This window comes from Equus przewalskii, chromosome 3, assembly GCF_037783145.1.
Source record: "Equus przewalskii isolate Varuska chromosome 3, EquPr2, whole genome shotgun sequence".
Classification (NCBI taxonomy): Eukaryota; Metazoa; Chordata; class Mammalia; order Perissodactyla; family Equidae; genus Equus; species Equus przewalskii.
This window is the reverse complement of record NC_091833.1, coordinates 112,091,224-112,118,465: the sequence shown is the minus strand read 5'-3', so window position 1 is coordinate 112,118,465 and position 27,242 is coordinate 112,091,224. Positions and strand designations below refer to the sequence as shown.

At 53.9% G+C, this 27,242-nt stretch overlaps 1 protein-coding gene across 2 annotated transcripts in view; it reads right to left on the bottom strand.

Annotated features, from left to right (window-relative positions):
- The window catches only part of WDR1 (WD repeat domain 1), a 44,026-nt gene extending 23,700 nt beyond the window's left edge, over window positions 1-20,326 (bottom strand). The window contains exons 1-5 of one of the 2 annotated variants that reach the window (XM_070613239.1): window positions 19,964-20,326; window positions 19,391-19,512; window positions 7,230-7,320; window positions 4,052-4,199; window positions 2,761-2,941 (exon numbers count right to left, since the gene is read on the bottom strand). In XM_070613239.1, the coding sequence (XP_070469340.1) occupies window positions 2,761-2,941; window positions 4,052-4,199; window positions 7,230-7,320; window positions 19,391-19,512; window positions 19,964-19,979 (558 nt within the window). In that variant the 5' untranslated portion in view covers window positions 19,980-20,326. The remainder of the gene's footprint in view (window positions 1-2,760; window positions 2,942-4,051; window positions 4,200-7,229; window positions 7,321-19,390; window positions 19,513-19,963) is intronic. The other variant, XM_070613240.1, reaches the window with a different exon arrangement.
- Between the last annotated feature and the right edge of the window lie 6,916 nt (window positions 20,327-27,242).

The window sequence follows — 27,242 nt, the reverse complement described above, 5'->3', positions numbered from 1 at the left end:
GTGGAGACCCTGCTGCCCAGGGCCTCCGTCCCACAGCTGGTCTCCTATGATCCTGGGAAGTCACCTCCTCGGCCACCCACTGCATCAGAAATGTGAGTGGGCTGTGGGCAAGCTGGTGCCCGAGCCTATTCCAGGTGAAAGGTTCCTCCACCCTGAGCTCCTGCAGCCTCTTAAGCCCATTTCGGGTTTAGGCAAACGAGGACTAAAGCTGGCCCGAGTGGGAGCTGGCAGTCTGGCTAAAGCTGAGCCGTGACTTGGCTCTGGTGGAACCAGGAGTCAACACTCTCATTCTGCACAACATGAGAAGCCGGTTTAAACCAACAAACTCACGAGCAAAAAGGAAAGCAACATGACCCCCTGCACTCAGGCCAGCAGGATGGACGGGTGGCGTGACCTGATGTGAGATAAGTACAGTCACTGCTTTGTCTTGGAAATACTGCTTTCACTCCCACTCAGGTGCAAATAGCATCAGTTTTGTTTCGGCGGGTACTGAAGTTCACAACTTACTCCTTTTAAAGACAGCTACTTGAACTCAACCCCTGTGCTTCTCATATGCCCAGCCCTAACCCATGGCATTCACCACGGTCAAGAGGAATGTGGCAGGAAGTGGAACCTGGATGAACAGGCAGCCTCCACACGACAGCTTTATTCTGGGGTTGTGAAGGCCTAGGGCAGATACACATGAGAAAGCCGCAGACTGATCCTAAAAGTCATCAAGACCTTATAAGGCATTCTGGGCGGGTGTGGGGGGACCTGAGTGCCCTCCTGTCCTTCCCACGCCAGGCCAACGGAGCCTGTTAGAGTCCTTTCCAACAGAAGCCCAAGAACTCCTCATGGAAACTCAGACTTTCACAGCATTTCTCACGTCCTTTCTATAGCTCTGTAGGGCCAGCGGAGGACGGTCATCATCATCCTATTTCCCGGGGGACCAGAGGCCCGACCAGCCCAGGAATCGCAAAGCCAGCCAGCTGCAGCGCTGGGCTGCCACCCAATGTCCCCCCATTCCTGGTCCACAGCCCCTTCTGATCTCTCCTAGATCCTTACACAGGACCCACCGGCAACGGGCTGCACCAAGACTTGAGGGAAAGTTGTGTGCTCACCCCAGAGACAGGTGCCAGCTGGGCAAACATTTCCACCTGACATTACTGGGCCTGGGCCTCGGGGTAAGGGTTCTGCTCTCAGGTTAGAAGGAAAATGGAAAGAGAAAGAATATTCCAGCCAACTCCCTGAGTGAGCACACGGAGAAGGCTGGCAGGGTGGTGAGGGCAAAGGCTCCAGTGGACTCTACCACCCACCACTGGGCCGCTCCCTGCTGGGTTTAATCTACATCTGCAAAGAGGAAACGATCCCTCTCTGTGCCAGGAAAAGAACCCCACCCACCCAAAGCCCAGAACAGAGCCAAGTGAAACCAAACAGAACGTGTCGGGGGCCTGAGAGCAGCACAGCTTCCCTGAGACAAGCTAGGATGGCCTCCTGTTACCACAGAAGCCTCTGATCTCCCTCCTTCCTCTTCTGGGTGCAGAGCAGGATGTTCAGTTATCTGACTCAGCATTTTCACCTGGTGTTCCACGGTGAACACTGACCATGAACCACAGCCTTCAACAGAGCCCCCACCACCTTCCAATTAGGCAGCAGCCACAGGAGACAGCATCTGAGAACTGCAGGGTGTCGGGAAGGGACCTTGGAGCTGCACACCCCGCAGGGCACAGAACCCCTTGCTGTGCTTCCCACACAGCCAGCCAGGCCCTGCTCAGCGGCCCCAGGAGGAAATGAAGCCCGCTTTACTACAAACAGGGAACCTGCGCAGAGCCCTTCTGTACCCGAGCCAAGATCTGTGTCTGGAAATTCTGCCCACTGCGTGAGTCCTGCCCTCTGGGGACTTGCTGAGGAAGCGTCATTGCCCTTAACGGCTACGCCCTGCCTGCTGTTTATGATTCACTGTGTTCAGTCATCAAAGTTAACAGGAGCCCACAGCCAGCCACTTGAAGGGCATTATCTCATATAATCCCTATGAGGCAGGATGCTGAACCGCTCTGCATCTTTGGGCCGTTGTGCACAGCTGAAATTCATGGTTAAAATGCTCTGATGCTCGTGCCCTCCACACTCAGCTTGCAGATGGGAAAGGTGAGGCTTAGGAGTTCAGGCCCCTGTGCCAGTCAGGGAGCATCTGAAGAGCTGGGACTCAGACCCCAAAGCCATTTATACGCAACACCCACGACATTCCACTAGGGCATGTGGAACACGCATCTTCTACAGACAAAGCATCTCATTGCCTATCACTTTACAGGTGTGTCCCCACCCTTACCATCTCTCCCGAGGAGACAAATCCAGATGTCCCTGGAAGCTCACCAACTCTGCCATTTTGGTGACTCAGCACGTCTCAAGTTGGCACAACCAAAGAGCAGGCTGACACCACGCCTGGACTCCCCTTTCGAACAAGGTACCTCTAGGCCAGGACTGGTCACACAGCATCAGAGATGCATCCTACACCACCCCAGAAATATATATATCGCCCCAGGGCAAAGCTCCCCCTCTGCAGACCCCTTCCTGCTGGAATCATCCACATGTAGGATTAGGAGGACTGGGAACTGGTGTGGTGTGAGGTTGCCCCTGTAAACCCTACTTTCCAGCTACACATCACGATATTAATGGTGTATGTCCGCAACGTTCCTGCCATCAGCATCTAACAGGTCTAGACTCTGCTGGCTCCACAGACAAACCACAACGTTAAAATCACTCTACAGAGAGAAGTCTACTTACGCCAATTGTAAACTTGAACTTGAATGGTGGCCCCTCAAAGAAGGCGGCGCAGTTATCATCGCTGCCCGTCGCCAGCCGGTATGGCCTGCTTTGCTTGATGTCCACGCTGTTGATGATTTTGTTGTGTCCCGTGATCTCGCCCACGGAAGAGCCGCTGTCCCACAGGAAGACGGCACCAAACCTTTGTCCAAGGAGAGGAGTCACAGGAAAACAAACCAATCAATCCTGGGGAAGGTCGACGAAACTGGGCAGCGGAGCTGCCGGTGCTCAGGAGGGGAGTGGGTGCTGGGAGCACAGCTCCAGCCCACGCACTTGTGACAAGAACAGACACTGAAGGCACCGGGTGTCTTTGTCTGTATGGTCCAGCACCCACGAGCCTCCACATTCAGGGTGCTTTAAAAGCACCTGCCAGGGGAACAGCTTTATGGCTTCATCAGTTTCATAAGTTTTATTTGGGGGGAACCAAGAAATAGACCAGTCACCATCCCCTACTAGAAAGAAGGTGATGCCTTGCTCTAGGCTGGCTGGCATTCAATGAAAATGCTTTGGTTACTATTTGTAACCAAATGAAAAAGGAACGGTTAAGACTAACAGGAATGACTTGAAAAACTATGTAAGAATTAATACCTACCAGAACATGCACTGAAAAGAACCTCTGAGGAGGAGAAATAAAGGTGTGCCTGAGAAGTTCAAGTGCCTGCAGCCAGCTGTGGAGGGAACCCTGACCGCAACAGAGTAAGAAAACCTGACCCTGCTGGTTGCTAGACCCCAAGCAGCCACTCAGGCCGCCTACCCAGTTATCTACCTGCCCCTTCTTTCTTAGTAAGGTGACCTCAGGGGATGGGCCCAGCTAGGGGGAAAAAATATGGCCAGGCTCCCTTATAGCTAGGTGTGGCCATGTGGAAGCTGTTGGGAGGGACCCCAATAATGCTCTTACGAGCTGTATCCCTTTCACTTTCTCCCTTTACTGCTGCCTGGAATGTGGGGATGATGGCTGGAGTTCTAGAAAGTGAAAGGCCAAGGATGTCAGAGACAGATGGAGAAGGTACCTGGGCCCTGAGACAAACCCTGAGGGGTTCACCCATGGTTACATGTCGTTGAGGCCAACCCTGAAAGAGCCAGTGGCTCAGGCTAGTCACACCCCTGTGAAGGGGGCTGGAGAGTTCTGGCACCTATGGGGTCTCAATACACACTAGTCCATGCTGGCACTGATGTCACTGTAGCCCTCCCACCAGGGGCACCCAGGAAAGGAAGCCAAGCAAGGGACACAAGCAAGGAGGGGCTGACTCACTTCTCCCTTCCTTCTCCGACCACAGCAATCCTCTTGCTGTCTTCCGTCCAAGCAATGTCCTTGATCTTCCCTGCAAAAGGCTGGTACTCATACTTCAAGAGGTGCTCCCTCTGCGTGGTATCCCAGATCCGCAGCTTCCCAGATACATCTGCAGACACAGTGGGGCAGCGAGAGCCATGGTGACCACTGGGCCAGGGCCACGTGGGCACAAGGCATGCCCACGCAGCACCACCCAGGGTTCACAGGCTTGCTGGAGTTGGCCGAGGCTGTAGCTGGGAGGAGGGCTGTGTTTTAGGTAAATAACACCCAGCCACTCCTCAGTCAGAGCCTGCTGTCTCCATGAGGACCACTACTGGCTCTCTGCCTTTCACCAGTAGTCACCTGGATTACAAGGTGTGAGTAGGCATCAGAAAGCTCAGGGACACATGGTGGCAAACCCACCGCATCGGGAAGCGGTTCTGTTTCATTTTGTATTTCTATCTCTCTAGAGGGATCTAGGCTTATGGGCCTTGGGCAAATTCCTTAACACTCAGGAGCTAAAGTTTACTTCGTTTGTAAAAGTGCCACCCACTGCTCCCGTGCAGTTGCTGCAGTAACTGATGGAAACAAGGCATGTGGCTGTGTAGCCTGGTGCCCGCTGTGACTTGCGTGGCAGCCCCCACCTTGGTCTGTAGACCGCCCCCCCAGTTCCTCACCCGCGCACCTCAGGCAACGAGCAGCCCCACTCATGCCGGCGAGGCTTGATCCACAGCTCGTACGGTTGGGGCATGAGTAAGAGCTTTTTGTGAGACACACGTGGTGGGTGTTGGAAGGAATCGTACTACAGACAGAAGGTGACGCAGGCCTCTTCTCCCGGCAGCATCTGCAGCACGCTAGTAACAAAGTGACAGCTTCTCTCCTCCCCTGCCACGATCCTGTCACCAGGATCCAAGCACCAACCTGACACACCCCTTCCCAAGTGAGCACTCAATTCCCAAAATAGCAGGAAAAATGGAGCATTTTCCCTAACTCTTCAGTCTTAAAACCTCAGCCCAGAGTGGGTCTGGGGGTGTCCTCCCAGCAGGCAAGCTCGTGAAGGACCCCCAGGCCCACTTCAGTGCTAAATACAAACTCTCCAGCCGGCTCTGCTGAAAACAGCCTTGGCTCTGTTCTGGCCGAGCAGGAGGAGGGCAGAGGAGGAGGCTGCACAGGGCAGCACTGAGAGCCAGCCCCTGCCCCGTGTGGACACAGACCAGCCGGACTTAAAGGATCTCAAGATTGCTGCAGCGGACTGCAACCCATCTGAAGTGAGCTTCCCCAGGTACTGGGACCTCTAAACTCGGGGGACCTGGAACTCAGGGACCCCGTCCCCTGGCACACCAGGTACCAGGTAACTCGTTCAGCCAGAGAGCACGGCGCTTTCCCAGCCTCTCTCCTCCTCCCTCCAAACCCCACGCTATTTTTAGCCCAGGGCCCTAATCTCTGCAGTAAACGTTTCATTGTCTTCACTGGATTCAAAGGCCCAGCGTGCTGGAAACGTAAAATGTGATCTTCGCCCAAGAATACCTGGACCTGTGTGTAGCCCAAAGCTCCCTCCGTTCCTCTGCCAAATCAGGCGCTTCTACGAGAGGAGCATGTAAAAGTGCCCTTCACTCGTGTGGACTGAATTCTGCAGGTCTCTGCGACAGCATCCCTCACCAACTCTGCATTAGCGTCTGAAGAGCATCGATTTCTGTCGGGGTGAACGCCCACCCGAGGACCCGGAGAGGGCAGCCAGGCCTCGGCTCAAAGTGCCGGGGGGGGGGGACGCTGTGCCAAGCAGGCAGCGGGGGCCCATGCCAACCACATTTCTCTCCTGACAAGACACGATTTTAAAAGGCACCAGGGCCAAATCTTGGGGCTTTAAATGAAGAGGCATTTTGCTGGCAAGCAGGACTGGAAAAAAAAATTCAGAGGGCTAAAATAAATCAAGGGTTATATTAGAGCAAGTTTTACAGATGGAGTCAGAGTAGATCCAAACACAAAAATCATTAAGTGCCTATTACGTGCCAGACTCCTGGCCAAGCCCTGCACACACAACCCCGGCCGGCCGGCATGAGCTGTCGCCTGTTGCCCTGGCATGTCCTGGTTTTGGTGACAGACCCTATGGTCACCCGCTGCCAGGTGCCCCTAGTGCAAGAGCCATCGCAGGCATTTTACAAGAACTGCCACACTGGATCCGCCCCTTAAAGAGCAACTGAAAGCCCAGGAAGGTGAGTTATTTAAGGAAGGTGGTGCAGCTGGGAAGGGGTGAATCCTTCAAGGACAGGGCCCTGCATGGCCTGCCACACAGAGAGCAAGGAGTGTGGACAGCACGCTCACCGGTGTGCACCAATCCTGGCCTCCCCTATTGGCTGCTTATTCTTTCAGCAATTTGTTCATTCCTGTCACTCTCAGGGGAGGCTGAGGAGGCCCATTCACCTGGCTCTCCCTGGAGCCTGGACCAGTCTCGGCACAAGAAATATTTGTTGAACATATGAATGAATGAATGAACGAATGAATGGGAGACACAAGGTAAGCCACTCTTAACTTGTGTGCCTTTCTTGCCTGTAAATGTGTGTAAAAGGTCTACCTCCAGGGTTAAGTGAATAAAGCATCCCATACCCTAAAGCTCTCTGCGCCCCTCCTCTCACCCAGCCTCCCACGGAGCCATACAAAAGCCCGGCTGGAGAGAGCAAAGGCCTGACCACAAATGAAATGGAGCAAATGGAGCGCTTGCCTCGAGGCTGGCATTGTGCGGGGCAGCGGGAAAGGAGCAGCGAATAAAGGTGACACGAGACAAAGCTACGATTCAGAAACGCGCACGCGCACACACACACACACTGAGCTCCAATATACCACGATACAGCACCTGCAAAGGCCTCTGGCCAACCTCACAAGAGCATTTCTGCTGACCTCTGAGTTGGAACCAGCTGGAACACTGCAAACTACCAAGTTCTGGAATGGGGCTTTTCAGGGGCTTATACCTTCCCTGTCAGCTCCAGCTGAAACTCATTACACTGCTTCCACCCGCCCCCTGGTCCCCTCCACCCCGCTTTACCCTCTTCCCTCCTCCTCCCAAGCCAGGAGGCCAGCTTAGCCCCAGGACTGGGTAGGGGGTGGGACAGCAGCACCTCGGCCACACCACCTGCGTCCAGGAGCCATGCACTGGTACACGTACCTCCGGAGGCGATGTAGAATCCGCTGGGCGCGTACTTGGCCACCACCACTTGATGGGCATGCTCCGTGTAGATGTCAGCAATGGCTGGGTTCTGTGGGCGGGAGACCCCAAGTGAGCACAAGGAACGTAGGAGCAGCCAAACTGCTTTCCGCTCTCCCAAATAATGCGTTTGGGGGTTTCGGGGGAGGGGGATGACACACACACACACAAACTTACATTAAAAGCTTCATAAAGAAAACCCGGAAGTATGCTACCTGCCTACACACCACTGCCCACCTTCCTATCTCTGGGTGACAGAATTCCAGAACTCCAGGTAACGGTAACCCTTTCTCTCTAGTCTACAATTACAGAATTTGAGGCGATTTTCTTCAGTCTGCTTTTCTGTATTTGCCGTAGTACGAATATGTATTTGTGAAATATATACATGAAATAAAAGTTTTCATTAAAAAAAAAAAACCTATGACGCTTTCTCCTCTTTGTGGGAAGCTGCCACTTCTTCAAGTCACAGTTCCTGACTCTCAGAGCTGCCTCCCTGCCGAACCAAGCCTACCCCAGGTTGCCAAGCAGTGTACAACCCAAAACAGGGCCTTCGTCTCTGAGGCACAAGAACAGAGTGGCTGCGAGCCTCTCGTCAGCAGACTTCCTTCAGGAGACGTGGATTCCCCACACCTTTCGTAGCACAGATCAAAGGCTGGCTGGACACTGTGGCAAGTAAGGGGCCAGCACTTGGGGCCAGAAGCATCTTCACTACTCCAATAAGGTTTTAACACACAATTTACTGAAAGTATATCACAGCACCCCGTCCCTCCCCAAACACACGCGACCAATGGGCCTCAGCAAAACTGAGACACACCCTGGGATGCTCCGTTTGTCCCCACAGCCAAGCTTGCTTTCAGGAGGGAATGAAGACTCAGCCGTCCAATCCCAATACCCACTGTCAGCTTCCCGTGACCCAAGTGCTCTCTGAAAAGAGGCAGCTTCCCACATGCGGGACTGAGGACACGTCAGGTCCCAAGGAGGCCATGCAGCTTTCCAGGAGCAGCTGCCGGAGGCCCACTTAACCTGACCTCTAACTGCGCCCCCACCTGTTCTGCCGCCCGGTGCTCTCTGCTCCCTCATCTCCTCACACCCCCCCCAACAGGATCAGAGGCCTGTTCTCTTCTCTGCCTTCCAGCCACAGGATACCCCCCTCCTCCAGCAGACTGAGACGGGAGAAGTACACCTTAAATCCTAGCCCCCTCAACTACCCTTCTGCCCTTCTTGTCAGCCCCATGTCTCTGTAAACGCTGTTCCCTCGGCCAGCAACACCTCTCCCTGCCTGCTAATGCCTACTTCTGCAGCAGGCCCAAGGGAGCCGTCTGCGCGAGCCTCCTGCAGTGGTCAGTTCTCTCTCCTGTGCAGTTAGGACACACAGTCCCTTGCCTCTTGCCCTCTCTTCCAGCTCTTCTCTGACTTGTTTCATGCGCCTTCATCGCTTTTGCCAGCACAGCAGTTAGCAAATAACAGGTACTCGATAAATGTTTTTAGGGGGAAAAAACCCAAGTTTACATAGTCTTTCTCTTTCACCTCTAGGACTTAACATTTAGCATTATGTGAATGTAGCAGGCACTTAAGATATGTGGTTCATAAATTAGCCCACCTTGGAGTAAACATTTGCTAATGAAATTAGAAAGATATAGGTATCCGAGGAAGATACTACGAACAGCAAATGAGCACATGAGAAGGTGCTCAATATCATAGCCTTTTGGGAAATACAAATCAGAACTACAATGAGATATCGCTAAACTACCTAATTCTATATTAGAATAAAAGACTGATGTCACCAAATGTTGGCAAGGATGGAGGGGGCACTGGAATGTTCACATATTGCTGGTGGGAACGCAAAATGATACAGCCAGAAAACAGTCTGGCTGGTTATTTATAAAGTTAAACATAGTCACCACACTAAACCCACCTGTCCACAAAGACACAGCGCAAAGGTTCAGAGATGCCTTTATTCATAACAGCCCAAAATGGAACCATGCAATGTCTGCCAACCGGTGCCTGGAGAAACAAGCTGTGCTGTATTCGTCCAGTGGAATACGAGTCAGCAAGAAAGAGGAACAAACCACACCACGCTCAACGACACGCTGAACCTCAGAAGCATTACGCTACTTGGAAAAGCCAGACACAAAAGACAACACTGGACCGCATGATTCCTTTTTATGAAATTCTAGAAAAGGCAAGAAAGTGACAAAGCAGAGCAACTGGGGCGGGCGGGGGGTGTGGGGGGGGGGTGGGTCGAGGGAGCCAACTGACTGAAGGACATTCTGGAAGGACTAGAAGGTTCTACATCACGACTGTAGTGGTGGAATGGGACTGCATCCATCTGTCAAAACTAAAATTGTACACTTAAAACAGACAACTTTGATTGTATCTAAATTGCGCCTCAATACAAGCACAATGCCTGGGATCTGTCAAATGCTGGCCTAATGCAACCCGTCCCTGCCCACACTAGCCTTCCACATGCTACACGGACAGTTCCCGCACAAAGCAGCCAGCAAAAGCTGTCTGTGGACAGGCTGCCACTGTGTCTGTTTCAAGGCCGACTGAGGGGGTCTTACACCCTATACAGTGGACACTATGAGGCCATGTTACAGATGAGAAAGCCATCCCACAGGCAATGAACCACCCACACTGGCACACACAGCCTGGCACTACCTTTAAAAGGGTGGGCTCCAAGGGGCCCTGGGGAAGGGACGGAAGATGAGTAGGCAGCAGCCTGGGAGGAAGTTCTGCTCCCAAAACATCCTTCCCCTAAATGGTCAGGGTGTGTGAAACCCCCAGGGTCATCCCCAGCAGGCTCAGCACCAGAATCCTGGGCTGGATGAGACGTCACTCTCGTCCATATTCTAAATACAGTACACAACGGGGCCAGCGAGCAGATGAGATTCTCCGGGGTGGACACAATGACTACACCTGGGCCACACTGCTCCGCACACAGGAAGGCCAGCTGCCAGAGCTGGAAATGACACCTCCCCTGTCCCCAACGTGTCCCACTGTAGGTCAGGCTCATTCAACATCAGCTGGGTCCAGACGGCACCAGGACTTGGACCCGACGTCCCCCCGGCTTTTCCCCTTTCTCTTCCTGTCTTGGGGAAGGAGAACAGGATTTGAGGTGAGTAGTTTATCTGGGGAAGGGCTCGGGGAGGGGGAAAATGAGACACAGAAGGGAAGAAAGCCAGCTCCGGGAGCACCAAGGAGCATCACTCTTGGAGGGCCTCGGGCGACCATTCAGAACTGAGTGTGGAAGTGGGGGGCGCCCCTCCTCCGGGCCTTCCTTCCTGCACTGCCGCAGGCCCCATCAGCTCTCCCCCCAAGGACAGGAGACTTCAGGCAGGAGCCAGGAGGAAGCGCTGACACTGGAGGCCTCACAGGTGCCTAGCGGACGTGGGCAGAGCCCGCTAAAACCTCCTGTCATCTCGCCCTCATGCCCGTCCCAGGCCTGCCCAGTCTTCAAGAGCTCCCAAACTCACCTCCTCTTTCCCCCCAGGGCCACAGATCCACCCAGTCCTTCCTGGGATCATGGTGACACCTTTTTAAGTGCTCTCTACCTTCTATCAATCTGCCAGTCTTGAGGCCCCAACACTGATCCCCTCACACCCCTGCTTGAAATCCTTCCCTCAGGAGCTACAGGGCCTGACCTGCAGCCTCCGCTCTTCCCAGACCCCCCAGGGCCCCTTCCCTCCCCAGGCCCACGAGGCTGGAACAGGAGGCCCCTGCCCCCGGGTCCCTGCTGAGTCAGCACCCTGCACAGGGCCTGACTGTGACAGGTGACAGGGAGGGAAGGGCAGAGCGCAGGGCCAGGAGCCCCGGGACAAGCCCGAATGCTCCCCACACCTGGGGCATCAGGGAGCCTCACAGAAGGCACGTAAAGTGGGGTGCTCGACAAGTCGCAGGCAGGCCAGGGCTCAGGCCCCACCCCAGGCCCAGTACACCAAAGGGCCTCTGACCCCCTTCCTCCCAACCCGGGGCGCTGACCCTGTGGGATTCGCCCCGACACAGCAGGAAGAGCCACTCAGACACACTCCAACATGTCCCGGGCAGTGTCCGACTGAGCCACCCTGTGCTCCCCAAAGCTCTTTCACGTTCCTTCTGTCCTCTGGGCCCAGCGGCTGAGGCAGGGGTCAGAGGTCACCACCCATTTACAGGTCAGGTTGAGGGATGGCCCAGGCGGCAGGGCGTGGCAGCTCTTACCTCAGCACCTGGCCCACGGTGGACCCGAGGGACATGTCGGGAGGCGGCGGGGAGGGCCTCCCTGGAGCTGTGTGGCACAGCACTCTGCTGCGGCTGCGCACGGTCCCCTGGAGCCTCAGACAACCCTGGGCATCCTCCAAACTCCAGCCAGGCAGAGTGAGAGGGACCTTCGAGGACCACGTTTCAGAGCACTGGCTTTCTAAACGCTCCTCGTTCCTGAAAGCAGCCACTGGAACGGACCTGCGCGGTCCCCACGACCTGCAGGGCCCTCTGTTCACTGGCGGCTGAGGCCACACTCAAATCACTGCAGAGCAGGCCAGCTCCACAACCCTCTGTGCCCCCAGCCCAGCAGGTCTGCACCCGAGGCTCGGCCCCTCCAAACTGCCTCACGGGCAGCAAGGATACACAAGGTGTGGTCCCTTCGTGCCTTCTGAGAGTTCCCCATCCACCCTGAGCTGGCCCTGGGGATCCGGCAGTGAGCGGATGCTTCACACAGAGGGCGACCAGGCACGAAGCAGGAGCCGTGAGCACCGCCTGCTCAACTGTCAAGGCTCCCTCTCACCCACTTAGCTCTGAGCTGCGATCCAAAGTCCACTCCCCATTACGCCCTCCTCCCTCCTTCATCAAATCACTATGGTGACATTCTTCCCCTTACCTGCCTCAGCCTGGAATGCCTTCCCTCCTTCCCGATCCCAAGGAAGTCTCCTAATTATCTTCTAACACTCAGGTAAAGGCCACCTCCTTCAAGAAGCCTTCCCTGATGCTCCAAGCTGGAAATAAGCTCTCCCAGCCCTGAAGGCCCACACCACATCCCTATCCCCCCAAACCACCACCCTTATCAGTTTCTACCTTGTACTACATGCCTTTCTTATACCCACTTGGCTTCTCACTAAGTGGATCCCACAGAGGGCAGGGTCCGTGTTTGATTCACCACAGCAGCCTCCAAATACCCCAAAGACCAGGGCGTGCCGGAACCTGGGAGCTGATGAAGAGCAAACAATCATCGGAGCCTGATGATTCACTCTCAGACAGCCTCCAGGTGGACCTTCCAGTTGATTCTCTTTGAAACCTCACTAAAGGAAGGTCAACTTTTACAGCCGAAGAAATCTGGGCACAGAGACATGGAGCAACGTGCCCAATGGCACCACTGGTAAGTGGTGGGGCTGGACCTGAACTCAGATAAGAGCCTTTCTGCCTCAGTTTTATTCACTCACTTACGGTTGGTACCACCGGTAGCCCGGTTCTTTAACTCAGGGAAGAGAAGTCGGCACTGGCCGCCAGTCACACGTTTCAGCACCACGTGGAGCCAGGTCACTGAGCCGCAGGGCTGGAGCAGTCAGGGAGGGACCCGCCATGCCCAGAATGACTATCCTTCCTGCCTCCCAGCTCAGCCCTTTCCCATGAAGCAAACCAACCTTAGAACCAGGGCCCGTGAGGACTCCCCACGTGACCCTGGGCAAGCCATGCCCCACTGGACACAGGACTTGCCACTTCCATTCCCGTCTTCCCCTTTCCCTCTGCCTGCCTCCGGCCTTCTGAGAAGTCACAAGGGGAGACTTTGAGGGTGGCTGCCTGGGTTCAAATCCTAGCACCACTTCGGTATTCTCATCTCTAAAAAGAGAGACTGCATCCACCCAGCAGGGAGTTGTGAAGAAGGCGGCAGAACGTGCACCGTCACGGCCCAGGCAACCCTCTAGGCATGCTTGGGAATTAACTCAGTTACACTGAGTCAGTTACACTGACACCGTAACATCGTTCTCCCCATTCTTACAGACGTGGGAACTGAGCCGAAGGAGGCAAGTACACCAAGTGCCTGGGCAGTGCCTGGCACAAAATGTGCTCAACAAAGACGAGCTCCGATGGCAGGGGTGGCGCTCAGGGATATGTGCTGGACTGGAGTAAGCCAGCACTCCCGGAGATCAGGGGCGGGCCTGTGGGGCAGGACTGGAGTGCCTATGTTGCGATGTTCAAATAGAGTCTATGGTAGACGAATGGCCCTTTTCTGAGTGAGACCCTGGAGAGCAGAGGTAAGTCCTGTGGGTAGAAACTATAAGCAAGCCGACCAAAGCTTAGGATCCAGGTCTTTCTAAAGGGTGTGTCACCACCAAAGCTGGGAGACTCCACCACTGAGACTTTGGAAGAGAAGTAAAAAGGGCCCTGTCCACTCCAGGGTCTCCACACCATCTGTAATAAGGGCCTGCAGGGTGCGGGGGACCATGTTACAAGGGCTGGGACTGGGCAGGATCTGGGTGAGCATCTCCGACCATTCCGAAGCAGGGTCAACTTCTATAAGCCAACCACAAACAGGGCCACCTCTCCGCTGGCCTCAGCACGACACTGTAACCGTTTCTTTTACCTAAAAAAAGCCTTTGACATCCCTCTCCACACCTCCATCAACAGGCTACGAAATGTACCAAAACCACCCGCAGAGTCCACAACGGCGCTCAAAGGACACAAGTCAAACTTCTTCCAACCTCTGCGCACATCTGCTTCCCTGTCTAGATTCTCCACATCTCTGCTACGTTGCTGTCTTAATCCTCTTTGTGAAGAACTCTTACTCATCTTCCAAAACCCAACACAAATGTGCCCCTCCTCCAAAAGCCTTCCCTGCTGCTCTGTGGTACAGACGGTTCTTCCCTCTTGTTCCAAAATCACTCATGACATTCTCCTCTTAACCTGGTGTGTTACAACATTATCTTCCAGGGTTCTCTGGTGCTACTGACATTTTGGGCCAGATAATTCTTTGTTGTAGGACAGTCCTGTGCATTGTGGGAAGTTTGGCAACATCCCTGCCCTCTACCCACTAGATACCAGGAGCACAAAAAATGCCTTCAGACATTGCCAAATATCCCACAGTGGGGTAGGATGGGAGCAAAACTGCCTGTTGCTGAGAACCACTGACTTAAATCTTGGGCACAGCAGCCATGGGCAAGGCTCAGCAGGACGGGGGCTTAGTGAATGTGTGTGGGAAACATCAAGAACCAAGGATGGGTTGTCCCAGCTGATTAGCACTTGCTGAGCGATGCATTCATCTTGGAGCAGCTCCCTAATTGGTGTCCCTGCCTCCCATCCCAGACACAGAACAATCTCTCGACTGCAGAGTTGCTCATTTTACTCAGCTGCCTAACCCTGCAAAGGTTCTGATGGCCACCGGAACAGGACCAGCTCTGTCACAGGGCTGCCTGACCACCCACCCCGAGCCCCACACTCCTCTCCTGCCTGTTCCATCCCTTCCCCTCAAGCCCAGTGCTCTAGCCATGACCATCACCCCGAAACTCACCACCTCTGCAGGACCTTCTTGCCGCCCCGCTCCACCTGACTGGCACCAATGATCCTGCAGGGCCCTTCCTCAGGCCGCAGCTGCTCAGACCCTCCTGTGGTGAGTGCCCCACGGGACCTCCTCTTCCTCAGGTCAGTTCCGTCCCCCAATGTCAGACTGCCCCGCTGGACTGGGAGCGCCAGGACAGGCCCTTGGCTGGGTGTCTCCAGGGCCTGGCATGGGCTTCCTCACAAAGCAGGGGCTTGATAAGTATTTGTAACAGGATGGACTGGAGCTTAAAGTACAGGAGGTGGAGGGGAAAAAGAGCAGTGGGGAGAGAAATGGAAATGCCTACCCTGGGCCAGCTAACACTCAGGGAGCCCCTGCTGTGACTGGCAATGGGTGGGACACCAAGATGTCACAGCCAAAGCACCCGAGGATTGCTGGCCTGAGAGCCAAGGAAGTACCCCCACAGACCACTGACTTGGGTACCACGCAGCTGTGACCTTTGCTGAGCCCCAGTCTCCTCACTTCTTAAAGGTCAGAGAGGACCCCAGATTCTCGCCCCGCTCTGGCCCCCATGCGTGCTGCCTGCCTGCCTGCTCCTTTTCTGCCCAGGTGGTAATCAAACACGCCACTGCCTTCTGTCGCCTGCAGCTCGTTTCACTCCCACCAAGACAGCGAGCTCCGTGCAGGCAGGGCCTCTGTATCTGTGTTCCCTACAGGGCCGGTGGCTATCCTGGACACACAGCAGGGAATTGTAGGCATGTGCAATTGGACAGAAGGGACGAAGTCCGTCCTTCTCAGGCCATCTGTCCCTTCGCATATGCACCCTCCCCCCACCCGGAGGGGAGACACAGGTGGTCCTTCTGCAAATGACTGGCAGATCACTCCACGTGAAATTCAGCACTCAAGTTCAACATCCTCCAACTGGGCCTATACCCTGCTCAAGGAGATGAGGCCACCGGTACTGCGCATGGAAGCACAGCAACGTCAAACTGCTACGAACATCTCCCTGCATGGAATTTAATTTTACATACATAATTTTTTCAAATATATATATGTTAGTTCTGGAATCTAGGGATTGGATAGTTTACAAAGCCAGCCCCAAACCTGCCCTTGTAGCAAAGCTGCTGGCTGCTGCTGGCAGCTTGTAAGGGGCCTCTGCTGGGAAGCTCGCTGCCAAAGCTGTTTTCCAGGGAAGTCATCCTGGGCAGTTTAGAATCACAAAGAGGCTCCTTCACAGCCACAGGGAGTAACCCTTCCCAGTGGTTACGTGGTGGGCAGGGGTGATGCGGGCCTCCAGGTAAGAGCATATCAGGTAATAGTATATCAGGTTCTCTCCTTCTGGAATACTTGTTTCTGGATGGCCACATCACCACATGCTTTTCACTCTGCAGAGGAGCATTTCCTCTCAAGGTGTGGCATTCACAAGTGTTGAAAGAAAATAGATCAGAAATTCTCTTTTCTATAAGCTTAAGAAGCGCCAGCATGCTGGGTTCACAAAACAACCTGTAAGCCAACAAAATGAATGACAGCTGTGGCTCCAAGTGGAAGGTCAGCAGAGGGACTGAGACCCACTTGGTCCGAAAGGTGAACGCCACACGATACAGGTCCAGCAACCTGAAGCAGGCCGAGCCTTTCCTACTTCCATGCAGTAAAACCTTCAGTGGCTGCCTACGATCTCCATGACACAGCTAGGCCCTCAAGACCTTCTGATCAACAAATAACTCACCGAGCACCTGTTACAGGGCACCCCCTCTAGACGAGGACATGAACTGGGAGAACAAAGCCCTGCTGTCACAGAGTTAGTCTCATTCAGGAGGACAGGCAGAGGCGCACATGCACTCGCAGGCTGCAGTGGCCCGCTGGCTCGCTCCGTATTGTTAGCACTGAGGGGTAAAGGCCAGGATGCGAGTGCGGTTTACCGGACGCCCTTCTGATATGGTGACACCTAAACAAAAACACCAAGGAAGGTGGGGAGCAAGCTGTGCAACTATCTGAGGGAAGAAAATTCAGGCAAAGGCCACTGCAACTCCCACATCCTGAGACAGATATGCGGCATGTTGCAGAGAAAGCACTGGAGGAAGTGTGCCCGGAGCTGAGTGAGGGAAGGGGGCTGCGAGGCCAGAGCCAAAGTGCAAGGCTAGCCAGTCGGCGAGGCCCCATCAGCCACGGTGAGGGGGAGCGAGCAAAGGAGTAACGCGATCTCAGATTTTAACATAACCAGTCCAGCCGCAGTGTTGAGAGCAGCCTGGAAGAGAGCCAGGGGGGAAGCAGAGAGACCAGTTCAAGGTTTTCTTGCAATCCAAGAGGGAGAGGATGGTGACTTGGATGAGGACAGAAACAGAGGAAATGGTGAAAATCTGTCTGATTCTGAAGATACTTTAAATGTAGTATCAACAGGATTTGCTGAAGAATGAAATACAGCACGGAAGGGGAGAGTTAAGCAGAAGTCCAAGGTTTGGGGTTTGAACAGCTGGAGGAATGGTGGAACAGGGGAAAGACAGAGGGGGATCCCAAATTTGGTCTGGGCATGTGAAGTATGGGATGCCAATCAGACATCTGCTGGACATTCCACCATATGATCCCAGCCTCCCTTTCCTGCCTCTTCTCTACTCTCCAAGCCTGCATCCTAACCAGATCGTCTTCCTTCTAAACCCTGAATGTTCGTGAGGATGCATGTCTCACTTTTCCAGTATTCTGCCCTAATGAGGATGGCACCCACCTTTACTTGAGTCTCAAGTGTCCACCAATCAAACTAACAGGAAGGATACATTAGCAGCACCCAATGCTGTCCTGGCCCCGCACAAACTTAAAAATAGACGGGAAGGGAAAACAGATGCACCCTCAAAAAAGAATGGAAAACTCTGGGGTACTGGTAAAAATAAAGACCTTAGAAGGAACGAGCAGAATGGGTTTCAAAGTCAGGGAATGCTTCCTGCAAAGGCAAAGCTTGTCTGTGGCTGCAAACAGCTTTTCCATTGGAAGCAGCTCCAGTTACTGGCTCCTGCACCTCGCTGAGCCTGCGACTCTGCAGAGCAATGGGCCCACTGTGGGGGCTGAAGGAGTTGCTGTGGTGTAAGAACATTTCATGGTCCCAGCCACAGGGCAGGTACTTCACGTGAGGTCTCCCATCTGGAGTGAATGTACACTGCCGTGACATGCAAGCCTTGTTAAGGTCAAACCCACGTATCCCACTGCCCTGGCAGCCCTGAGAATGCCTTAGTGCATTTTATTTGCCAAACTACCAAGTGAGTCTCTACTCAAGGCCATCTCAACTCTTAGTTTCTCAAAATCTCAGGACCTCACACAGGAGACCTCGAATCACTATAACCTAAGTCCTTGGCGATGCTTCCCCCAGTTCTGAGCGAGGCCAGATCCGCTTTCTAGGAATCCGTGTGACTAGCAGAGTAGCTGTTAGCACCTTCAAAGCACATTCACACCCACCCGTCCCCTCATTCGAGGCGCCCAGCAATCCTGGGCAGAGCAGAAACTGCCAAAGGAAGCTCCGTCTTCCAGCAGAGGAACAAGAGCAACTGGCTGGCTTAAGCAGAGATGGGGGCAGAGCCCGCAGCACCTCAGACCACGCAGAGGCCTATCCTTTTACACACGGGGAAACAGAGGGCGACAGAGCCCTTTCATTCCCTCAGCCAGCTGCAAGGTTCCTGAGGGGAAGTGTGTCCGATCAGTGGTAATCCTAACCCACCCAGTGTAACCACTCACAACAGACGTGAATGCAAGTTGATGCCCCCCGAGAGCATCACTGATCAAAATCACCCACCTACATACGGTCAGCAAGGTCCACCCCAAGCACAGCTCAGGAGCGCCCCCCTCCAAAGGCTGTGCTGTATCTCCATCCCACCCCCCATTCCATCACTCAGGCTGAAGAAGGGAGAAGAAAGATTTCAGTGTGCAAGCCCGGCAGTGGGGAGACTGACAAGTAAAAGACTGGGTCATTTCAATAATTACAGAGGAGTACTAGAAATTTGAGAGGATTTCCCAAGGAACTGGCTCTAGAAGCATTCTCAGCCTCGGTACAGGATGCTTATGCGAATGACTCATGGGAATAAACTAATTTTTGCACTGGGGCTCAGATGTTTAGGGAGGATATCAGGCTGGAGTGCTGAGGCTTGGGTGTGAGTCCAGGCTCTGTCACACTGGGAGACCCTGGGCGTTAATAACGATTAAACGTAAGTGCCATTTACCAAGCGCTGGGCGTGTGCCAGGCATGCTGGGCTGGAAGGACGCATCATCTCCTTCAGTGAGCTCAGGCAGCCAGGGGAAGTGGGGGGAGCCTCATCTCACCATCTCCATTTTACAGACAAGGAAACTGGGGCTCAGAGAGGCCCGTCATCAACCACCCCAAGGTCAAGCAGCAGCTGACCGGGGTCTGTCTGATTCCTCAAATCCAGTGCCCTTATTCTTATGGACTGAACTAACGTGAGCCTCAGTTTCCCCATCAAGAAAGAGAATTGGACCTGGATGAACTCCAAACCTTCTTCCAGGGCTTGCCAGGTGTGGTCCCCAGGCTGAGGGGGCGTGGCGTCCTCACCCTCCCCAGGCCACTGGGCGGGAGATGAGGGGGAGAAAGGGGAAGGAGAGTAAACCTAAGGGCTGCACGCCTGGCGGAACCCGCGCCTGGTGGGGGGAAGGGGGTACTCACGTCGATGTTCCTTAAGATGACGCACTTTCCATTGGTGTAAAGAAAATTGTTGCCCTTGGGGTCGCCGCCGATGATTTTGGAGACGCCTCTCTCCACCTGGGGGAGGCTGGCGAACACCTTCTCTGCGGAGACACAAACGCCGCAGGGCACATTAGGGGCAGCCCTCGCCCGGCCCCCGGCGAGCTGAGGACAGAGGGGAGGGAAGCGGCGGGTGGGAGAGGGGCCCTGGACCGGTCTCAGCCGGTCACCTGTTGCCTCCACCGGGAGGGGTGGCCGCCACTTAGAAGGAGCGCAGGGGACGGCGCAACTTCCTGGTCTGCGCTACCAGCCGGGCCCTTCGGGGACGCGGAGGCACCACCGGGTACGACCCGCACCGCCAACTTCGGGGGGTCCCCCGGGCGGGATCGTCGCCGGGCGCCTCCAGGGCGGCGGGGCGCTCGCCGGCCTGCGCCCGCACCCCTCCCCCGGGTCCGGGGATCCCGCCGGGCCGCCCGCGCCCCGCGCCCCGCCGATGGCCGAAGGAGCCCGGCAGCGCGGGCGCCCACCCCGGGGGCTCCGGGGCGCGGCACTTACTGATCTCGTACGGCATCCTTGCCCACTTGTTACCGCGCCGCGCTCGCCGAGAGCCTCCGGGGCCGCGCGCGCCGCGAATCAGACCTGGCCGGGGCCGAGCGGGGGAGAGGGGCCGAAAGGCGGCGCCGGGCGTGCCGGGCGCGGAGGGGGCGGTGCGAGGCCGCGGCTCCGAGGCCGGCTCGCGCCCTGCCCTGCGCGCGGCGGCTGCGGACGCGCCGAACCCGGAAGCGCGGCCCCGCGCGCGGCTCGCCCCCAGCTTTGACCATATATAGTCAAGCGCTCAGCTCGGCGGCTGCAGCCCCGGCGAGCCTGCGCGGACCCGGCCGTCCCTTCCCCCAGCGCGGGCCCCGCCCCGGAAGTGACGTCAGCACGCGGCCCAGTGAAAAGGCGGCTCGGGCCGCGCTCGCAATCGGAATAGTCTTGGGGGTGGGTGTGTGAGGGTCGCTGCACGTTTCCTGGGGGAAGGAAGAGTCGGGTGCTAGGGCTTGCTTGCCCTCGAGGTGCAGAGGGGTCAGAGGAGCTTGGGTGGGGGACCGGGGGGCCCTTTCAGTGCCTGTGTTTGTGTAGCGGGCGTTCCCGAGCCGCCAGCCTTCCGGCCGAGTCGGTGCCCGCTGTTCGCAGAAGCTGTGAGGCGCCCACTGGGGTTTTGCAAACAGAGGAGTGCTTTTTCTTCTTTTTTTTTTGAAGCATGACTAAATGGGAGTTGCTCTTCCTCGAAAATAGCTGCTGGCAGCGGGAACTTCAGGGATGTGTTTGCTGGGCCCGAGCTCTCGCTCAAAACTTCCTTTTAGAAAGCTAAGAAGCCAAGAAAAGCGAAGGGGGATCTAGGTTCTAAGAAAACCCAAGGTTTACTTCCTAATTAAAGCAAGAGAAAAAGGGGAACTTCCACTTGTAAGATCCGGGCAGCGGCTCACTGAAAGCGGAAAAGCAAGGGCTCTGGGGGGTGTGACTGTGAGCCCCATCGTTCCGTAGGGGAGGTGCTATTCTTCCCTCGGAGTTAGGGGCCGGGCGGTTAAGAAGAACGCTGTGTAAAGCATCTGTGGGTACTGAAACGTTCTGAAACCCAAGCTGGAGAATCCTTGCAGTGATCCTTGACTTTATTTTCCTTTCTAGTCTTTTGGGAAATCCTATTAGCTCTATTTTCAAAACGTATCCAGGTTAATCATTTCTCTTTGGTATTACTCCTGCAGAGCCGAGCCCTGAAGGCTCACCTGGGTTATTGCAGGTGTTTCTTATCTGGCCTCTAGGTTTCTGTTCTTACCCTGCCCCACCTTCACGTCAGTCTGTTCTCGAGATTGCAGCCAGAGTGTTCTTTTCAAGCTGTAAATCAGGTCTAGCTGTTCCTCAGTTTAAAACCTATAGGAGCTGAGTCTCAAAAGCTAAAGTCCTGAAAATGGCTGCCGGGGCTCTAGGTGATAGGTCTCGGAGTTACTTGAGACCCCATCCTACTACCCATTGCTCTCAGCTGTACTCTCTCGCTTGCTTTCTCCACGCTGGCCTCCTTGATGCTCCAGGTGTGCTTCTGTCCCCAGGGTCTCTATCTGTCCCCAGGGTCTCTATGACATCTGTTCGCTACCTGGAATTCTTATCTCCTGAAAAAGTTCTTCATTGCTTTTTGTCACTTTAACTGAATGTCAACTACCCTGACCACCTTATTTTAAATTGCAACTTTCCAGCCCTTGCAAACACATTTCTGATAGCCCCTCCCCTATGGCTTTTTTTTTTTTTTTTTGAGGATATCGCTTGTACATGGCATATGCTAGCATAGATGACCCTCACCCCCCATGTAATCCTCTATCAGGAAACGATGGAAGCAAAGGTGGTCTTGTGAACTGAAGGGCTCTAGAAATGTTAAGTCTTCATACAAAGTGGTGAGATTCCTAAAACAGGAACAAAACACAAGTGGCCTTACAAGTAGGGGCTATGACTATCTGCTGAGAACCCAGGATTTAATTATCGGATTAATGAGGCTGGTGAAGAGCAGGTGTGACAAGTTCACCCTAGGGCACTTATGTAATGGAAGGGCTGTTATGTGGAAGTAGAGGTGAGGCGCCAACCTCAAGCTCTTGCAGGCTGGTGACCTTTATGTGGGCACGTAAAGCCTCGCTGGACTTCCTGCTGTTGAAAATGAGACTATAAAGCAAACTTGGATAGAACATTCCCAAACCCCTGGAAGGATGCTAGGCTCCGTGGCTTATTTTTAGCATAAGAGAAAGTTATGTGTAGGTCTAGGGGTTTGAGAAGGAAGTTTGCATGGGAGTGGGGATGTTGTTTGCCATAAAAAGCACAGGTATGTCTAAAGACGACGTGAGTTGGCAGACAGTTGCAGGGATTGAAAGGAAGGAGAGGAGGGACCCCGGGGCGTTATTCCCTTGGGTGACCTTGGCTTGCTTGTGTCTCAGCTCAGTAACACCTAAGTGGTGTCACCTGGGGCTAACTGTTTCTTTACCCTGGGCTCTCCCACTTCCCACCCATACCTTTAACACACCCTCTAATAGTATACCCTTGGTCTCCAGTGGGAACCCTGAAATGTCTGTACCCCAGCAACTCGCTTCTCTGTCAGCCCAGCCACTTCTCTGACTACCTCACCTGTAACCAAGCTGCCTCCTTGGCATCTCAGTGGGAACGTCCTAAAGGCACCTACTTGGACCGAACCAAAGCCCAAATGAGACCAAACAGCTCATCTTCCCCTCCCCTCCCCTGTACAAAGACTGCTCCTCTAAGATGACTGCACAACCTACCAGGTAGAGAGACTTACAAGAATCTTTAACATACAGACCACAGCTTCAGTGGAGCAGTGACCCTGTCTCCAGCAGCACTGGCCAGGAACCTCACCCACCCGTCCTCACCCCCACAGTCAGTCCTTCGCCAAGTGCAGTCGGTTTGCCTGCGTCGCTAGAATTGATCATTCCCTCGTAAACACTGCCTTGCTCCAAGGTTCATCTCCTCGCCTGGGCTGCTTTAATCACCTCCTAACCGGTTTCCCTGTGTCCGCTAGAGCCTCTCATTGCAGCCAGAGTAACTTCAAAACCTTGCTGGCTTCCCCAACTCTTTGCCTCTATCTCGAGAGAGACCAACAACCTCCCTAGGCCTACAAGGCCCCTGGGACACCAGACCCTTCCTGGCTCAAGTAGTGCCTTCCCTTATCTTTCTGTTCAGGCCACCGGGACCTTTCAGTTCTGCCACTCTGCACCTGCTCTTGGCCTTCCCTGACACCCCAGTTCAAGGCCAGTCTGTTCAACTGTGAATTCTCAAATGATACTTAGGCAGTATTTGTTACATTCATTCTTACACCTGCTGGATTAAGCGAATTGCCTTCTGCCCCTGCTGTAAACATGAGAACAGAGACCACGTGTTTTTCCAACGCTTAGCATAGGGCCCAGCAGGCAAGAGTGAAGCTGATCTGCATCCTAGAGGGAATGAGCACCAAAAGCCTCACCTGAACTTGCATTGAATTCCAAAGCGTGAATCAGTGTCTCTTGGAAACATGCTACTTGGGGCAACCCCTTAAGTGAATCTTTGAGGAAAACTCCTAGGCTGGCTTTGGGTAAACTGGTTAGTTACTTGGGTAACTGGGATGAAACCCTTAGAGTGGCTTTAGGCGTGTGAACGTGGCCCTACCGCTTCCCCTTGCAGGACGGAAATGGATTTCAAGTCAGTTCTGCCAAAAGCTTTGCCACAGTGAAAGGGTTTGGGATACTTGGCTCTGTGAGAATCCAACTCGTCCTGAGCATGACTAGCCTCCGAGCCCTTGTTTCCTTTTCCATAAACTGGGCATATGCAGGAGATGTGTGTGAGGCTCCTGCTCTGGGGAGGAACAGAAAAGAGCAATTGGACAGGAATTCTGAACGTCTCTCCAAGGCCTGAAAACCTGCTTGCTCACTTTCAACCCTCATGTCTGGCCTCAGAGGAAAGGTATCTTCTTTCTGTCCAAGTGTATTGGGTCCCTGCAGAGGGCTCTGTGCCAGGTGCTGGAATGAGCCACAGGGAGCTCCTCTCTCCAGGAACTCACGGTTGAACTAGTCTGGCTCCTAGAAAGGATGTGTGCCTAGGGGAAACCTCCCGTCACTGGCCCTGCCCCTTTTGGGACTCTTTCCTGGGTCCTTCCCTATAGCTTGCTAAACAAGCTCAGGTAAGCCACACTCAAGGACCATCTCTAAAGTGTCCCTGGAATAGATAACCTCTATCTACCTTAAGCCAGCCTTACTGCCATCATCTCCAATCTGCACCATGAGTAGCAGCCCCTCATTCCAAATTCTCAAAATGTAGCTCAGGTTGGATCAAGGATCCGTTGGTAGTCCAAATAGCTGTGATAGGGCTGGCTGGTGGTAAAGTCTCAGAGCAAAATTAGCTGCAAGGTACCTACCTCGTGATCCAGGAAATCTGGGGGCGAGGCCTTGGGCTGTCCTCCTAGAGGGAGATCTATTGAGGGCTGGGCCATCCCCCATAAAAGCTCTCTACTGCGTCTGTCGTCTATGCCTTCGTCAAAAAGGAATGACACAAACCGACCTGCCCACATAAACCTGTAAAATAGTGTTAACCTTTAGTGTGTAAACTCTTTCAAGGCAAGAGCAAGGAGTGAATTCTTACCCCAACCCTGAGTACAAGCTTATTACTGGGTCCCTCCTTGGGCTGCTCCATTGAAAACAAATGGTATTTGATGGATGGGCTGCAACGGAGAGTTGTGCTTTGCAAACAGTTGAATGCCTAACACGTGTACCCAGTGCTGCAAGAGTGCTCACGTCGCTGCAGTGTATGGAACCTTGTGCATAAGCCACTTTCTCATTTGAAGTTAGCTGTATTATATATTCTTAGATGTACCCCTAAGAATTCAATGTCACTGCATAGCTTTACGCTGGTTTTAACGTAGCAGTTCAGGGAATATATCCCTTGTATCAAGTTACTGACCTATCCTTGTTTAAACTGTCGCTTCATAGGCAACTACACCTCCGTTATCTCCATTATCTGATCCTTCTAGGGTCCCGGTGAGAGCTAACTGGAGCCAACAAACCTCATTTGGGAGGCTTGGACCTAAACCTGTGGTCTGCACTCCTTCACACCTCCCTGCAGGGGCTCTGGGCCAGTCACTCCACTCCTCTGCCATTCTTTCTTTTTGCACAAAGAACTCCCGTGAGTTGTAGTATGACCACAGCCACTTCTCCTCTTGCCTCTCCCTGCTGTCTGAGACTCAGCACGGTGGGTGAAGTCGTGTCCTGAGGGCTGGTGACAGAGTCCGTCCTCACCTCTGCTTCCCTGAAGGACCCTTCCTAGAACATCAGACTTTTCTGCCGTTGCACTTCTGAGCGCTTTCTGTGAGCCAAGCATGGTCTAGCATGCTCTCCCTTGGATCAGAGGGTATGAGTTACCCAACTTCCAAAGCAAGGAGTGCAACCAGGATTCAAGGTTGAATCTGCCTCCAGAGCCCAAGCTGTTGTCCTTAACACCTGAGGAAGGGCTGAATTGGACAGACCAAGATCTGCAGATCCCAGTTGTCATCTTCAACAGGCTATGCTGTCTTGTTCCAGTAAATGGTAGAATCCAGTGTCTCTTCAGGCAAGTTCAAAGATGGTCAGTCACACTCTCCAGTTGAAAAGCTTTGTTCTTATCAGATGAATATCCGCAATTACAATGCTTTTGCCTTTTCCTTCTCCTGACTTATGCCGAAAATGGTCAGGCCCTCTGGCTGTGTGGTCAGTCATGATCTGCTTGGCTCTAGGCGGTGGCGTCTGTCCTGGTTGCATGAAGCAAGGGCGTGGCTACATGATTGCTTGGCGTTCTGCAGTGCTGTGGGGTGCCCCAATCCTGCAGAACTAGATCTGAGTTGCTCTGAGGATCTTGGAGAGTGCCAAAGCATTCCAGAAACTCATCCTGGCTTCTGCCCACACTTCCCACACCAGACCACTACCCCAACTCCTTGGAGGTCACTGCTGGCCACTTGTAAACCTTCACACTATTGGTGTTCTCTCTAGTCCACTTTTTTTTTTTTTTTTTTTTGGCTGAGAGGGCTATCCTGCCCTTCTGCTTCCACAGAGAGTAGCGCTGACTGGCTAGACATGCTCATTTTCTCCACCCTTTCAGCTTGGGGAGGAGTGATCTGACTGGTAGGTCAGCCTAGGAACAGGACAGGCATCCTGAGCCCTTTGGGTTCTGCCTGCATGCTGAGGACAGGTGTGCTCTGCTTCCTTGAACTGGTCACATGTTTCCATACAGACATCCCCACCCCAAAGCGGGGCCGACCTTGTCCAGGTCTGCATGTGGCTAGAAAGGTGTATTGGTTTACTTGGGCTCCTGCAGCTAAGTACCATAAGCTGAGTGGCTTAAAACACGTTGTCTCGGTCTGGAGGCTGGAAGTTTGAGATCAAGACAGTGGCAGTGCCTTCTGAAGGATGTGAGGAAGAGTCTTCCAGCTTCTACAGGCTTGCTTGCAGTCTTTGGCTTGTGGAAGCATCACCCCAATCTCTGCCTTTCATGTTCACGTAGTGTTCTCCCTGAGTGTGTCCCGGTTTCCCCCATTTTTATAGGGACAACAATTAGATTTAGGGCCCACCCTGCTCCATGATGACGTCATCTTAACTGGTTACATCTGCAATAGGTCTGCTTCCAAATAAGGTCCCATTCTGAGGTATTAGGGATTCAGACTTGACCGTATGATTGGGGGGAGGGACACAATCCAACCCATAATAGGAAAGATGGGGCTTACCTGTCTTACCCCCTCTTATACTCCCCTCAATACCCTAACTCTGGCCTCAGTCCCCCTGGAGGGAAAGGATACAAGTCAGTTGATTTGCAGATACCCGCTTTGTCAGTGACAGTGGCATTTACCACCATAGTTTTGCCATCCATTCTGGGGTGTTTACCCTTGGGGAAAACCCCCAACCAGGGTACAAACTGAGATCAATGGGCCAGTGTCCTGCCAAAGAGTCCCCAAAGAAGTGACTATGAAACAGCTACTCCCCATCCCTCCCCCAGATCTGGCTTCCATTCTAACATGCTCAAATGCAGCAGCTTAAAATAAATAGCAGCCTTTAAAACAGCCACCAGAACACTTTTGTTGTGTCTGGCACCTGGTGGTACCCATGGGGCTGTGGGCCCAGTTCCTCAGCCTGGCTGATATGGCTGTGAGGTACCGTGTCCAAGTGCAGCTGGAGGATAGTGGTGGCCTCAGACACCCAGAAAATGCTGCTTTGCCTGGATGCCTCCAGCTTGAGTCTGAGCTTAAGGTTCCAGGACCGTTGTCCCCCTCTGGGTGGGGTCCAAACCCTACTGATGGCAATATTGG